Consider the following 16,725-nt stretch of genomic DNA (forward strand, 5'->3'; position numbering starts at 1 on the left):
TCGCATCAAAATACGCTACGTGAATTGTAAAATCATTGTAAGTAGGCTGACACCGTTTCAAAAGATTGTTGTTATATTAATTTCTTTTTAAAATTAATTTGTCTCCGGGTTTTGTCTGACTGGTTTTTAATTATAAATAGAATAATAAATAATAAAATACATAAATAATACCAGCCATTATTATTATAATTCGATAATTTCAATAAGACGAATATTTGAGGTTATTTAAGTGAACAAGATTAGTTATATTATTATTCAATTGGGGCAAAATAGCTTACTTCTTAAAATCTCAGTAGTATGTTTTCCCAGATTATGTTCTACATTTGTGACAAATTCTATTGAGGTTCAATTAGCTGTTTTGGAGATACTAACATCTACCCATCTACAGTTTCATATCTTAATCATATTGTAAATGCTAGTTTGGATGGATGTTTGTAGCCTAAACTACTAAATGGATCTGAATTAAACTTGGCTTAGATGTAGAGGATAGTCTGAAGACATCTTAATTTTTTTAATTCCACGCGTTCGGAGTCGCGGGCGAAAGCTAGTTTATAAAATTAAGATTATCAAAAGTGTAATAAGGTATGAATAAAACAAACATTTTTCCTAAAATAAAATATATTAAACCAATATGCACAAGTTAGTACAGCTTAATTATAACCTCCCTAAAACGCAATATCATACATATTTTTAATTATTGCAACACTGCGAGTTTTAATGAACTTTTAAGTCGATCCTGGCAACATTACGTTCGAGGACCACAAACTTTTATTCTCAGTGTCACTGAAATGTAAGAGACAATTCTTTAAAATATTTATTGTAATATATAAAAAAGTTTACATGTTACATACTACTCTGTGATAAAAATCACCCATCAAAGTACAAGGGAATTGAATCTCTAATGCATTATAATAGAGTACAATTTACCCATTAACTGATGAAAATTCTCACAAACCAATTTGTAAGTCCACTGCCGAAAAACCAAAAATATAGACATCTCTTTCCTTCTATATGAAAAAAAGAGATAGCACATCTATACTAATATTATAAACAGGAAAGATTTGTATTTTTTTTCGATTCACGAAAAAACTACTGGGCCGATTTTAAAAATTCTTTCACCTTTAGAAAGGTAATTTAACTATGAGTAACATGGGCTACATTTTGTATTGTTGTTTAATTTCACGCGGGCGAAGTCGCGAGCAACAGCTAGTACAGGTTACGAATTTCGGCAGTGAATTTACATTGCGTTACAAACTTAGTTGATTCTTTTTCTAGCATCTTATATGCACATATGTACAATCAGTAAGAAAATTCATTTAAAAAACTATTTCACGTCCCGTAAATAACTTAAAGACAGGCGTGAAGTGGAAGCAATTCCGCGTTTCGTCTGATGAGTGTGGTGCCGGAGGCCTAATTTAAGTCCCTTTCCCTTTCCACCATTTTCTTAAGAGGAAAGGATGGGAAGGAAAAGTGGATTTGACGGTGGAGGAGACGCATAGGAAGGGGAATATCCTCTTTATGTGCGTCTCCTGCATAACAGTTTAAACTAGGCTAATCGTCCATTTAGATCTTTGCCCGTGTAGACAAAATATTACAAATAAACGCGGTATATAGTTAAACTTAGGAATAAACTTAGTATAAGTAAATATATGTACAAATTTTGCTTATACTCAGTTTATTCCTAAGTTTAACTTTATACCGCGTTTATTTGTATGCAAAGTTTCAATTGTAAGGTCAGTTAAAACTGTTAAGTCAGCTAATGGTTCAGTATTAACTGAAAAGTCGAAGTTTTCAGTAAAAATTGGGCATGTTGGCAAATTTTAACTGAACAGATCAACTGACAGTTAAAACCTACGTGTAGTTAACTCATCGGTTAGACTGTTCAGTTAAAAATAAGCGCCAGTAAATTTTAAAACAAAAATTCAATGAGATTTTTAACTTTTCCTTACAAATTTTACTTTAACAAGTACATTTTATAGTTTTTTTCGTCATTTTTTACGCATTTTACGATTACTGAAACGACATTTAAATATGGTAAATAAGACCTGTCCCACCAAATTGTAAATTGTTTAACAATCCAACGTGTAAAATATGTGATGGAAATATCGGATTTTGTTACTTTACCTGACAGTGAAATTTTAAGCTATCTGAGCTTCTATCAGACAGTGGTGGGAGAGGCCCTTAGATTAAATCCATTAACATTTTGACAACTGTCACATTGTAAAATGTTATGTAGCGATGTTTTTAATGTTAGTTTTATATAGTTACTTTTTATATTTTTTTTATGATTGTACTTATGTGTATTTAAGTTACTTAAGTAACTAAGTTTGTTACATAAATACGATTTACCATATTAGTAACTTTCAATATTTATCCTAAAAAGCGTAAGGCAAATTCATTTAAATATATTTATGCGGTTTATTATGATTTTGCAATTTATACGTTTTATAACCTCGTATTATATTAGTTACAAAAAATTTATATATAAATAAAAAGTACAGTTAAATATAAAAAATAAAATATTTTTCAACCAAAAAAAATCAGCAAAAAATATTAACAAGGATTTTTTAAGGCGCAATTTTTCTGGTTACTGTAGTAATTAAAAAAAGTTTTTTGCATTTCTCTATGTTTTTACCATATTTTTTGTTATAATAGCAATACTGCTCAAAATGTTAAAAAAATCTTTACATATTGGATACACAAAAAAATAATATTGAGTAACATTTACTTAAATTTTTCCTATTATTTTTTTTTAGTTTTTGACCAAGTCTAATTAAAAAAAAACCTATTCTAGTGTGAACATTTAAATACCGTGGAAGATATTTGAAAATTACTTGAAGCTTTAATTTTTTGTAATTCGGAACTTAAACACAACATTTTTTACGCATATATACAATGAAAACTAAATAAATATGATGACATCAAAATGTGTGAATCTTTTAATAAAACAAAAAACAAAATGGCGCATTCAGATTTTCGGCGCCAAATTTTATCTGTCAAAAAATTTTTTTTTTACCCATAATAGCCTAAAGTTAAGCTCTTTTGTGAACCGAATCATTTGTTTTATTTAAAAAAAAATCACACATTCTTTAATTGAAAAGATAAAAAGCTTCAGTACTCGATTGGTTATTGAAAATATCACAAACATACAACTAAGCCGTTTTAGGGTAGACAGCGCTACTCTATGTGGCCCACGACTGTAGCTTAGCCAGTTCCTCGTCTTCTTCTGAAAAAAAAACAAATATTTACAATTACAATTAGGATTTTATTTTCATTACTTATATTATTGTGAAAGTTTAGCTGGATGGATGTTTGTTAGAATTTGTAACGTAAATGGTTAAACGAATCTCGATTAAATTTTGCAAAGTGTAAAGCATAATACGGAAGACAGAGTCGCGGGCGAAAGCTATATTACTTATATACTAATATTATAAAGAGGAAAGATTTGTATTGTACATATTGAAATAACTCAAAAACTACTGGGCCGATTTCAAAAATTCTTTAACCATTAGAAATGTAATTTATCTGTGAGTAAAATAGGCTATTCTTTTTAATTTCAAGCGGATGAAATCCCAGGCAACAGCTAGTTAATAATAAATAAAATGACCAAATTGACAATTGACAAATACACATTGTAAAAATAAAAATTTTAAATGCACAATAAATTATCAAATATATTTCACCAATACATTTATCAAATATCAATAAAAGCAAACCAAAACGCAAATTTTCTGTATTAAACATAAATTTTAGTGGCCATTACAAGAAAAAGCCTTATTTTAAGTTCCGCGCGGAGAAAGTCGCGGGCTAAAGGTAGTTTAATAATTTTATGATTATAAAAGTTATGTATATAGAGTGTGTTGATTTGTAACATGTATGGCATTATATGATAATGTCTGGCAATGTATGGCAATGAGTGGCAATTTACGGCTATGTATGGTAGTATATGGCAATGTATAGCTATGTATGGCAATGTATGGTTTGCCATACATACATTGGTATGGCAATGTTTGGCTGTATATGGCTACGTATGGCAATGTATGGCTATGTATATGGATGGCTGACCGTCTTTTCTGGTGCGTGCGGGCTTAGGCTTGTCATGCACGAGCTCCGCTGCGGGCACGTCGGGCAACGTGTCCGTGGGCACGTTGATGCCCAGCATCTCCTTGTCCAGGTCCTCCTGGAAGGAACACCGCATACATTAATATAAAGGGAAAAAGATTAACACTAAAGTTTTTTTTAAATATTATGGATGGCAAACGAGCAATCGGCCAAGTGAATCTGCCAAAATGGCGAATCGACCACTGACCATAGTCATTCGCAATAACGGATGCGTTACCTACCCTTAATCAACGGAGGACATAAAGAGGACATTTCCCCTTCCTATAATAAAACAATGAAGTGTAAACACACGCTACTTTGTGGCTTGTATGGCAGCAATCATAGCATGTTTTTAAAAATTCCTAATTTATTGAAAAGCCCTACACTTACAACACTCTTAAAGCTATTTAATAGTATTAAACTTAGGGGGTAAATAAATTGTAAAAATATTTGTAGGAAAGAGATCATAAACTACAAGCTGACATTGAGGTATTTGTTATCCAATGACAAAGGCCTTTATTATCATTTGTGCATTTGAATTTTGATATTTGCAATTGAAAATTTCATATATTGGCCCAATCCGCTGTGGAATGATATAGACAAGAAACTGAACTAAACTTCGTACATGTAAACAATAAAATAAAGTTTTTATAATTTCATGTGAAGCCACACTGGAACCTAAATGTCAATCTGTCACTTTTTAGCTGATGATGGAAAACCATAATATAGTGACTTACCTGCTCCAACTCCTCCAGTTCCCTCTCCAGCTCATCTTCATCGATATCGTTGGGGAAGGCAACATTGTTGCTGATAGCATCAGTGATTTCCCGCGATATATCATGCTGTTCTGCGATATCGTCCATTATGTCATGCACCTTGTCAACATCACTGAAACAAGAAACTATTCTTAGATATTCTGTATTTAAAAATGTCTTTTCCTATCTTCCTATCCTCATTTACTATGTGACGACAGCTATTTATTATTAAAATCAGTCCAGTAATTTTTGAGATATCTAAATACATACAAAAATACAAATCTTTCCTATTAATAAAAGCTTTACAAATAAACACAGTATAAAGTTAAACTTAGGCATACTCCTTTTTTTTAGGCAAACTTTGTTTATACTCAGTTTATTCTTAAGTTTAACTTTATACCACATTTATTTGTAAGGCTATTATAAAGAGGAAAGATTTATATTTTTGTATCTATTGAAATATCTCAAAGATTACTGGGCTGATTTAGTAGTAACACCTAAATTGATTTTCTTGTTTCACTTACATATCTTTGTGTGCCAGTTTCATTGCATTAGCTGCCTCCCTCATTGTGTTGAGGACCTGTGCATTAGTATTGGCACCCTCTAGAGCCTCTCTCTGTGCTTCTATTTGTGTTAGTGTACCATCAATCTGTGTCAACTGCTTTTCATACCTCTTCTTACGCTTGAGTGCAGCAATAGCAGCTAAAAGTAAATACATAGTGTAAACTTTAGTGCTGTGGTCCATTTAGATTGGTTACAGTTATAGTTATAGTTTAAAAAAAAAGGATATCCTTATAATAAAATGTTAGAAGGAACTTGTATGTTAGAAGAAACATAACAGTAGATTTAATTTAAATAGTTAAACGTAATAGAACAATAAACTAGATGACACAACAATTAATTATATGAAACAAGGTCATTAGCATGTCAACAAAAGATGAAAAATGTATTTGGACTAAATAAAAGTTTGGAATTTACCCCTTTTGTTCTTTGTTCCATTTTTCCTAGCTGTCTGTATTTCCAGTTCGATCTTTTTCTCCAAAAACTCTTGCTTTTTTAGCAACAACTCCTCTGTTTCACGTAATTTTTGTATCGCTTCATGCGTCGTAGGTCCCTTTTCTTCCTTCTTGCCACCGAATAACTTACCAAGAAAACTCATTGTGTACACTTACTATGCTACGATTCTATATTACGAAAAAACTAAATAATACGTATTCAATAACAAATTACACCTTTATTTTATGAGTATGCGTCATCCACAATCTGCAATAGCGAGAAACGAGGAAATCAGGAAACACGGTCAAATCAAAATACAATTGTTATCTGTTCTGTCAAAACTGTAAAAGCTATAGATATCAAAATAAGTTATTAATAATTCATTTTAAAAGAGATAATTACAGAGGCATTTTCTGTCTTTTTTAAATAAGGAAAATATAACAATTGTACCTCGACTAAATAAATTCAAGAAGGGGAGTTTCAGAACGAAATTCTGATTTCGTTCTGTCAAATCGTCCTGTTCGGATATTCATACCAATTCATACTTTATGTTTTAATTTTAAATTACGATTTTAGAGATTCACACGCACTTATTTAATGTTTGATAGGCCTATATTCTATTTTCGATCATTTTCGATGGTCAATGGCGATGGGGTTGAGCCGTGAGTAGCTAATTAATTTGTTGAGCCTCAGCTCAACAGTTCAAAGTTATTTGAGTAAACAAAAGATCACTTTTGAGATGGTATGGAAAAACATGTCTCTGTCAACGTCCAATAAACATGACAATTTGAAAACTGACAATTGTCAATGTCAAAAAGAATATTAATTTCAAAACTTCTGTGAATCACCGGCTGTTCGATTAAATTAGATTTACAGTAATAAACTTTTGTTCATGAATTAAATAAATAAGAATACTTCATAAGATTATTAAAAATGGTTCGTGTGATAACTCAAGAGACTTACGATGAGGTTGTTAAGGAGAATATGGATGAATTTGATATGAGCCCAGAGGAGGCTGTAAAAGAGGCAATAGCTCAGTTTGAAGCACAGGTTGGAAATTACATACATTTTTCTTAACATAATTTTATACAATCTTCAATATTTTAATACTTAGATTTATAGAAATAGAGTTAAAATACACCCTTGCAAGAAAATAGAAACAAACAAATCATCTATGAATATTAAAGGAAGTCAACATGTCTAATATGTTAATCAATTTTCTCACATACAGGGTGTGGATTTATCCAACATTATCAAAGAGCTAAATTTGAACTCCGGTGAGGAGCATTTAGTGAGTTCAACCGTTAAAAAACTTAAGGAATTGTCAAATGCTGTACAAAATAATGAAGAACATATCCTAGAGCAATTGGACATTTTGATGGTAAATATTTTCTAAGAATTAAGTAAATGATATATTAAGTTACTCTAATCTTTCAGTATTTTCATTACTATTTATTAATTATTATAGTAAATTAATTGCAGCACCACAAGTAGAAAAAAAAAACAATATATACAATAGTCCTGAGTTGATGCATGTAAGAGAGACAGAGTTTAAGTGTTGGTGGCTCAGGGATTTGAGCACTTGACTTGTAACTCACAGGTCCAGGGTTCGAAACCCGCTGTACCAATGTAATTTTATTAATTCCATATGTATGTAATATACCCGACATTCTTACGGAGAAGAAAAACATTGTGACACTTGCACATATTGGTGAAGAAATTCAAAGATATGTGTGAAGTCAACTTGCAGTGAGCTAGTGCGGTTAACTAAGTCCTGGTCAACCCTTACTTAGAGTAAGCTCCAAGCCCCTTAATAGGGCTGTATAGTGAGCTTGTGATGATGAATTATAAGAGATTTTTTTCTATTTTTCAGACAGAATGCAATAAAGATATTGCCCATAGAGTGAAAGCAGGCAAAGAGGGTTGTTATACTGTTCTGATAAATTTACTTGAAGCTAAACAGAAATCTTATCTAAAGATCAATAATGTAAAAGATTCTTCTTTTATAATAAAAATATTAAATACATTTGTTTCTTTAATGGAATCACAACCTGATTTACTGGACAGAAAAGGTGTTGCAATAATTAAAAGGTATTGTTTTATTTCATTGCCAGTTTTTATACAGCTTTTTTTTATTTAAATATTCCATTGATAAAATATGACAAATCCTTCTTTTTATTATTGGTATATTTTTGTAAATTTACTAATATTACCTTTAACCATTTTAACTAAGCTCTAGGCTTGTGCTAGGATATAATACACAATAATCAAATGGCGGGATTCGAACCCTCGACCACAAGATCGGTAGTCCGTACCCCAAACCATTAGGATATTGGTGCTTAACAATGTTACAATATAATTGTTAATCATACTAATATTATAAACGCGAAAGTTTAGATGGATGTTTGTTAGAGTTTGTAGTCTTAACTGCTTAACAGATTTCGATGGAATTTGGTATGGATGTAGAAGATAGTATGGCAGAACACGTAGGCTTCTTTTTTTAATTCCATGCGTACGGAGTCGCGGGCGTAAGTTAGTAATGGCGAAATGTGTTTAGTTTAATTTGATTATTTTACCTTTTGTCTAACCAAGACCCAATATGGGTCACAACAGTACTATGTTTTCATGTTTTTTGTTATAGAAATCTAGATGAAATAGAGGAAGAATCAATACTAATAGCAACCTTAAAATGGACATCAGTGTGTTGTGTTAAACATGAGATGAACAGACAGATGATCTTTGGTACTGGAATTGGACGGAATTTGAACAATATATTGAATAAAAGTAAAAATATAGAGGTGAGTAATCTTACTTCTTACTTCTTACTAATATTATAAATGCCAAAGTATATTTGGATGGATGTTTGTTAGAGTTTGTAGCCTAAACAACTGAGTGGATCTCGATGAAATTTGGCACAGATGTAGAGTATGGTCTGGGAGAACACATAGGCTACTTAGTTTTTTTTTAATTCCACGCGGATGGAGTCACTGGCGAAAACTAGTAATATTACAAATGTGAAAGTTTAAATGGATGTTTATTAGTTTGTAGCCTAAACTGCTGAACAGATCTTGATAAAATTTGGAACAGATGGAAGAACACATTGCTTAGCTTTGATTATTTTATATCTACGCAGATGAAGAGTTGCCGGTTAAAGCTAGTTTAAAATAATATTGACAAATGTTAAATTGAGCTAAAATAAACATTCAATATAAAGTAATTTTTATAGTACAGTCAGCTACATAAATATGTACACCTTAACAAAATTTAGAAACTACATTATGTGTTTGATTTTAATCATTTGTATGGACTTATCTGTCCGTACGCTTCCGACCTTGAATAATATAGTATAACCAATATTGTATAGAATATTCTGCAGTTCTGTAATTGCAACATATTTATGTAGTTGACTGAACTATTTGGCTGTTACCTACCTTACAGAGGAGGGGACAATAAGATATTTCCTTCTCGGACAAAAATTATTTTAAGCCTTGCTTTTAGATTTAATTGTGGTGAATATACATAAATATTTTACAGTTATTAAGTGAATGTCTACAAGTCATAAGGAAATTAACTTTAGATGACGACGTTCGTGTGGAGTTCGGCAAAGCTCACGAACATGCTCGCGAACTCGGAGCGGAATTGCTCGATACATTGACAAGGCTACTTGAAAGTAAGTGCTATACTAATACTGTAAAGAGAAAAGATTTGTATTATATGTATTGACATAACCTAACAACTACTGGGTCGATTTTAAACATTCTTTCACTGTCAGAAAGGTCATTCTATGAGTAACATAGGCTATATTTTTTTAATTTCACGAGCGAAGTGGCTAGCAACAGCTAGTAATAAATAGATTAAAAATAATATTTCTTATAAGAATGGGAATGGAATGTAGATTTAACGTTGCAGGAGACACATAAGACGGGGAAACATTCTCTTAATGTGGGTCTCCTCCATCGATGAAGGGTCCAACCATAATAGGGAATATGCATGTATTTTTTTTTCTTTTTTTAAACGATTCTCCTTGTTATAAAATAACCAGAAATAAAATTGACGTAAAAATGTTCAACCATTGAGCTAAAATAATAGAATAAAATTACGACCATTTTCGAGCGACTAAAACGCGACGGAGTTGACGTGAGACAATCTACGTCAATCGTCCTATTCCATACATAACATACGCTCAGATGTCACTTCGATGTAATAAACAACAAAGTACCTCATTGCTCCTCAAGGTCAAAAAGTCAAAAATCGATTCATTTTTATTATTCCTGGTACAAATAAGTGGTAATTAATAATTCTATTTATTATTTTTTTAAAGTTGGTTTTGATATCGTGTTTGCAGTAAAATACTTCCAGAGTGTATTTGAAATTGAAATTGAAATTGATTGAAAACAGATTAATAATTAACAATAAAAGTTATAACCAATTAAAAGATAAATACAAATAGTTATAAATGTGATTGATCTAGTGATTTCTATATAAATTAACGTAAATTAACTGTGTATTAACAACACAGCGACGCCATTTTAGATAAGCCACTTGCTTCGACCAATAGTATGAGTTTTAGAACGAAGAGAGGGAATTTTAAAAAAGACACATTTTAATGATTAAATTATGCCACTAAATCACATTACATTTAAAAAAAATTATGTAGGAATGTTTTTATAGCAATAAAGTATTCTTAAAGAAAGTTTGGTACAATTTGGCGTCATATGCATATTGCCTATTGCGAATGTCTGGGCACTCGCTTCGCTTTGCCACCTTATGATATGAAAAAATGCTATAGAAACGTTTGATGTAGATAATACGAAGCCGCCGTTAGTAAGCGATGTTGTTAGTACGATCGCGTGTCTGCTCGTGCGACACGAGCTGTGCGCGCTGGCGGCGGAGCGCGGCGCGGCGGCGCTGTTCGCGGTACTCGCTGACAACTACGATGACGTCATCGTGGTGCATCATGCCACCAAACTGTTAGTATACATTTCATCATCATCACTCCCTTCTTCATGTCACCTTTCACGGAATCCATCTCTTTCTAAGTCTTCTAACAGTATACACTCGTAATGAACGACTTTGTATTATGCGATTCATCCCTCATAACATGCCCATCTTGTAACCTTTTACTCCTTACCATCGTTTTATTTTGTTTAATAAATGTACCCTAATTTATAGTTAATACTAACGTCAAAGTTATTTGATTCAGGGAAAGGTAGGGAAAATGGACTTGATGGCGTAAGACGTATAGGAAGGGAATATCCTCTTTACAGGAGTCTCTTCCTATTAAGGATAGGCAACACATCTGCAATTGCGGATGTCTATGGGCACCGATCGCCTTTTCAGCGAATTCCGGTGGCCGTTTGTGTCAGATGATGCACTTGCTTGTGAACTGGAATATGCCAGCTACAGGCCTGTGAGTCTCTGCCAATACCTGGCATACTAGCTTACTTGCCTTTGACAGCTACATGCAACTGTCAATTTCATACTGACACTTCTAGTACGTTTACGTACGTCTCGTTGATATACTGGCATGTGAATATTAATGCCTGTAGCTGGAATACCAGTTTTGATTGCTGGAATAAAGATGGAAAGAATTGTCCGTCTCTGTGCACTTTATTTTTTAAAATTAACATTACTTTTTTACATGGAAACGTAATATTAATTCTAAGTGACTATTACGCCTGATGTGAAGTATTAAAAATCATTATTTCAAAGATCAAAGCATAAATTACAATACATGGAAGTAGTAAAATTTAAAAATCAAAAACCACACAATTTCTCAGCAGATTGATAATGCGATCTTATAAATAAACACCTTTCGTTATCAATGTATAGAGATTTCTTCTTAACTATAATCTCATTTTCTATTTTAGATCTTTCTTGTATTAAATCAGATTTTATTTTTCTTGTTTCGATTATCCTATTTTCTAGTAATGACATACTAGCGTTTAAATCTTTAACTTCGTCTATTAGACCGAAAAGTGATCCTTCTCTACAATTTTCAACGTTAGGACGTATGTGTTTAGTGTTCAATCTCGTTTGAGCAACTTGAATCCGTTGTGATATTTTCAATACCTCCTCATGTAGTGTTTCCAGAATATTCTCCGTCTCTGTTATCTTTTCTAACGTCAGTTTTAGCTGATTTTCTAATTCAGTTTTTACTTGTTGAGTGCGAGCGATTCTATCACTTAATGCTTTATTGACTTTTATGTCTTGTGAACGTAAATCCCTTGCAGTATTTATAAGTACAGCATCGATTTTTGTTCTTAGTTCTTTTGATTTATCCATCGCACTTTTGAATTGATTTAAACCTGATAGTGTGAATTGTTCCCAAGTTTCGACATCAGATTGCCCTTCCGATAGTCTAGTAGCACCTGAAGTTTCTTTAACATTAACCGATTTCGTTTTCAGTTCACTATTATTACTCTCGTATTTAAACGCTAAATGTTTGTTACTCCAATCCCTTTCTAATGCATTTTTAGCAGCTAAATTCATTCTCATTTGATTTTCTATTTCTCGTAACGCATCGTTATGTAATCTTTTAACGTTTCCTATAAGAACTGCTTCGTTGAATAATGCGTCTTGTGGTTCATCGTATATTGCGTCTGTTTCCATTCTATTACGTCGTAGATTTAAACATTCCTCTGTTATATATTCTGGTATTTTTAACGTATCAATAGCGTTTTTTAATTGTTGTCTTAATGCTTCTAATATGTTAATTTCTCCGTCAATGTCCCTTAAAGCTCTTTCTAATTCAGTTTTCCAATAGTTTATATGTCTTGCTCTATGTCTTAATTGATCAGTACTATCACTGAAATCGTTACAAGATATCTGATTTACTTTGATTATGCAGTTTTTAGTGATAGCCGTATTATGATCTGTTTCACCAATAATACCACCTTTTAGTACATTTTCATTTTGTTCCTGCCAGTATTGTAATGTTTTTAATTCTGTATTGTTGTCGCTGAATGACAGATAATCTCCATTTTGGATTGCAGCCATTTCTTGGATTTTCTAGAAACTCACGTTTAACACTGTATTGATATAACACTAAAAGCTATTTTTTTCTTCTAGTTATTTCTTTGTCTATAAAAATGTATTGTCTTTCCGCAAGAGAATGCAAAAATGTCTATTAATTAAACGTTGTGTTTGGTTGCCAGTATTGATTTTATAGTTTGTTTCTATGGCAACCTTGTTTTGTATCAGGATAACAGCGATGTCTGGTAACGATGACGTCAAACGGCAGCTCGTGCAGAGCGGCATTGTCCCCATCATTGTGTCATTGCTCGACAGATTTGCAGTAAGTTTTTTTATACTCATAGTAATACTAGGTTTAATTCATGATTCCGTCTTCGTGGATTAAAAAAAAATGTAGTCTATGTCTTCTTCCAGACTGTTTTCAACGTTTGGGCTAAATTGCATCGAGATCCGTTCAGCTTTTTAGAATTCAATTGTAGTATAAAAAAAAATATATATCAGCAAAGTTAAAAGTACAGTTGTGGAAACCCGCGTAGCACCGTATATAATATTTTTAGATTGTTTTGTTTTAGTAACGAGACAAATTTTAACTCTTATAAATATCCAATTAGGTTTTTTAACCTAGCCTTCGATTGTCCAACTATGAGTCACGCATTCCGCATTCTGGCTGTACTTAATTAAACATACAGAAACAAAATACAAAACACAATATAAAAAGAAAAAAAATCACGACTGTTTAGAGCCTGTCCCACCACTGGCTGATAAAGGCTCTGACGGCTTAAAAAGTCAATATCAGATAAGGTAACAAAATCCAATTATAATTTGGTGGAACAGGCCCTTAAAGTTTTATAGTTACGCTTATAGTACAAGTGTAAGAAACGAAGGTTTTTTCAGAGTAACGCGTCAGTAACGGCGCAGACGTTGCGGTGCGTGTCCGCGCTGGCGCTGCGCGAGCCGGCGCACGCGCGCCAGCTGCTGGACTGCGGCGCGCCGGAGCCGCTGGCTTACTGCCTCAAGCTGCACCCGAACAACGCCGCAGTGCAGGTACATAAACACACACTGCTTTGTTAGGTCAGCAATAACTAACTATATTTAAAAATATTTTTTTTGATAAAAAGACCTACGCTTACGACACTAACAAAATTCACCAGGTCTTGCTGACTAACATTAACTCCAATTATTTTACTTACCTAAGTGATGTTAATCTAATCATAAAACATGACAATTTCCAGAAAAATGGCTGCTGGGCGATTCGCAACATGGTCGCTAGATGTCGCGATTACAACAGCAAGTTCAAAGAGCTCGGCATTGAAGAAATATTGAACAACACGTATGCGACTTTCGGGCAGGAGTTCGGCTTCGATATTAAATCCGCACTCAGAGACCTTGAGTGTGACGTCGCACTGGACGAGCAATGGACTGGGAGAGGCGTGCAAATGACCAATTAAACATTAACAAAGAGAATAACAGCAACATGGCATATCTATTTCATTACATAATCTGTGACGTACTATTCTTTGATATGTTTAATCTGTGACGTATCTACTCTTTGATATGTTTAATCTGTGACGTATCTACTCTTTGATATGCTTAATCTTTGACGTATCTACTCTTTGACATGTTTAAACTGTAATTTTTTTATCTATGCCATCGTTATTCGTCTTGTCTAGATTTCTTTAAGCTTTGTTCTTTGGCTGCAATTCTTGTTACAAAAATACATTCTATTATACAAATAAAATACAATAAATACTAAAATAAATTTAACAAATTCCACTTATAAATTAACATAATTTAGTGGGCAATTAATGTAATACTGTCATTTTTATACTTTTACAATATGTATGACAAATAAAAACAAACGCTTATAAAAATGTTTTATTTAAAACATAATTGAAATAACACAAACATAAGGATGTTTCTATAAAACTTAACACTAAATTATCAAAATAGTTTGTACAATCAAATACAATAAAAACTAACCATAAAAACTTGCCCTAACGAGTACTTAACAATTTTCACTGCAGATTTGTAAAAACATCCTCTCTTTCATTCTTTATAAGAAGAACAGAGAAAACAATAGTTTGTGGATATCAGTGTACTCATGGTTTTAATTTTTTGGTATGTTTGAAAGGCTACAATAACGTAGTCAATATTGGTCCACGGTAATTTTACTATCGTTTAAAATACGGTTATTTTTATTTAAATAAAAATATTTTTCAGGTCAGTTTTTTTTTACTTCTTTAAATTAAAAATAACTAAATGTAGCTTATTAATACAATTACAGTCTGTAATCGAAATAAAAAAACAGATTTCTTGAATTATTTGCATTGCAAACGAAATTGCATTTAAAAATAGTGTCTTTTCTTCAAGTCGTATTTGTTACAAGTAATATCGGAAACGGTTAGACCAATTTTAACGGGATTTTCACTGGGAGATAGCTAATACATACGGGAATGTTATTAACAAGCTTTTTTTAAAAATTCCACGTTACTTTGCGACGTATAGCTTATAAAGTGAACAGTCAAACCTTCATAACGGTTTATACTTACTGAGATTCCATGTATTTTCTTGCGTTTTCAACAAATTGTTGGCGTTTCCATTTGCTGTAATGCATTACATGAGGACCATTCATTATAGTATGAACAGTTATCTTCGAATTGTATTCCAGATTTGTTAATAACTGAAATAATAAAAATTAATAATTTTACAATAAACTATATCTATTGATAAACTATATCCTTGAAAGGATGGGAAGGAAATGTGGATTTGACGGTGGAGGAGACGCATAGGAAGGGGAAATATGCTTTTAATGTGCGTCTGAGGAGACGCACATTAAAAGGACGACGGATCGACGGAGGGTCGATTAAGGATGTCTATGAGCAGTCGCTTCGCCATTTAGGCGGTTTCGGGGGACTTGCTCATTTGCCATTTTATGATATAAAAGATGTACTAACTTTGGGGGTGAGCAGGAAGTATTGTGCGTTGTCGCACTCGGTGGTGACCTGCACCAATAATTGGAACATCTTCCGCTCGTTGATTGCGTCCATACCCTGGTTGATCTCGTCCACACATCTGTTACAAATTTAACATTAAAATTAAATTAAATTTGTAAACGTCATTTTATTTATTTAAATAAACTTAATTTTAGTATTTGATTCTTTTTTCGGACAATTACGACCGGATTTTCACTGAAGGGTAGACACAGACAGGCATATTATAGGCTACTTTTTTAATTTCGCGCTAACGTAACGATACATCTTCAGCCGTCATATCTAAATCCACTCCTTTCTTAAGCATATCGTCTTTCACACAATCCATCCATACTTTCTTTGGTCTTCCTTTTTCTTTGTAGCCATCCACATTCATTCTTAACTATTTCTATCGCTAACCTTTTGCTTCTCAATTTTTCTACCACTGGCGCTTTCAAACTGCCTATAATGTAACCACCTCATCATCTTAGCTGAGACTTCTTTTTGCCAAAAATTATTTTTATATCATTAATATGTTTTTGGAAATTTTATTTCATTGGTCGTGCCGCTTTGTCGGCATGAAATTATGAAAATTTTATTTTATTGTTTACATTTGTCATATTATCAATAGCAAAAAACTTGGCAATCTTTCTTTCTTGATGTTGGCAGCAACTTATGGTCTCTTTCCCACATTAGGGTTTTCTCCAAAATGTTTACCCCCTTAGTTTAATGGCGTGAAAATATATAGCCAAATGCGTGACGTAAATGTAGGGCTTTTTATTAAAAAAGAGTTATCCGAAAACATTCTTCCAGACTATACTCTAAACCTGTGCCAAATTTCACGGAGATCCGTTCAGCCGTTTAGGCTACAAACTCTAACAAACATCCATCGTAACTTTCGTATTTGTAATATTTACAAATAGACAAGT

At 32.6% G+C, this 16,725-nt stretch overlaps 3 protein-coding genes across 3 annotated transcripts in view; 1 reads left to right on the forward strand and 2 right to left on the reverse strand.

Annotated features, from left to right (window-relative positions):
- Window positions 1–3,004: 3,004 nt before the first annotated feature.
- Window positions 3,005–6,180, reverse strand: LOC106110029 (charged multivesicular body protein 4b). The gene is made up of 5 exons (XM_013291710.1): window positions 5,835–6,180; window positions 5,381–5,558; window positions 4,839–4,989; window positions 4,066–4,180; window positions 3,005–3,226 (listed from the first exon to the last, which is right to left on the reverse strand). Exons 1-5 carry the CDS (start codon window positions 6,013–6,015, stop codon window positions 3,183–3,185), a joined length of 669 nt encoding a protein of 222 aa, XP_013147164.1. The 5' UTR covers window positions 6,016–6,180; the 3' UTR covers window positions 3,005–3,182.
- Window positions 6,181–6,416: 236 nt separating this feature from the next.
- On the forward strand, window positions 6,417–14,581 carry LOC106110028 (armadillo repeat-containing protein 6 homolog). Its single transcript, XM_013291709.1, has 9 exons — window positions 6,417–6,902; window positions 7,084–7,233; window positions 7,726–7,943; window positions 8,494–8,650; window positions 9,387–9,522; window positions 10,657–10,822; window positions 13,056–13,149; window positions 13,722–13,871; window positions 14,060–14,581. Exons 1-9 carry the CDS (start codon window positions 6,786–6,788, stop codon window positions 14,273–14,275), a joined length of 1,404 nt encoding a protein of 467 aa, XP_013147163.1. The 5' UTR covers window positions 6,417–6,785; the 3' UTR covers window positions 14,276–14,581.
- A 1,614-nt stretch (window positions 14,582–16,195) lies between these two features.
- The window catches only part of LOC106109942 (structural maintenance of chromosomes protein 5), a 14,597-nt gene continuing 14,067 nt past the window's right edge, over window positions 16,196–16,725 (reverse strand). Inside the window, exon 15 of the mRNA XM_013291600.1 lies at window positions 16,196–16,259. Coding sequence (XP_013147054.1) covers window positions 16,196–16,259 — 64 coding nt within the window. The remainder of the gene's footprint in view (window positions 16,260–16,725) is intronic.

Source organism: Papilio polytes, unplaced genomic scaffold (assembly GCF_000836215.1).
Source record: "Papilio polytes unplaced genomic scaffold, Ppol_1.0 DF820956.1, whole genome shotgun sequence".
Lineage (NCBI taxonomy): Eukaryota > Metazoa > Arthropoda > Insecta > Lepidoptera > Papilionidae > Papilio > Papilio polytes.

Coding starts and splice junctions, on each gene's coding strand:
- LOC106110029 (XM_013291710.1), bottom strand. CDS start 6,015: ATGAGTTTTCTTGGTAAGTTATTCGGTGGCAAGAAGGAAGAAAAGGGA. Junction 5,559..5,834: donor TGGAACAAAGAACAAAAGGG/GTAAATTCCAAA, acceptor ATTTACTTTTAG/CTGCTATTGCTGCACTCAAG. Junction 4,990..5,380: donor AAACTGGCACACAAAGATAT/GTAAGTGAAACA, acceptor TTCTTGTTTCAG/TGATGTTGACAAGGTGCATG.
- LOC106110028 (XM_013291709.1), top strand. CDS start 6,786: ATGGTTCGTGTGATAACTCAAGAGACTTACGATGAGGTTGTTAAGGAG. Junction 7,944..8,493: donor GGTGTTGCAATAATTAAAAG/GTATTGTTTTAT, acceptor TTTTTGTTATAG/AAATCTAGATGAAATAGAGG. Junction 13,150..13,721: donor CATTGCTCGACAGATTTGCA/GTAAGTTTTTTT, acceptor AGGTTTTTTCAG/AGTAACGCGTCAGTAACGGC.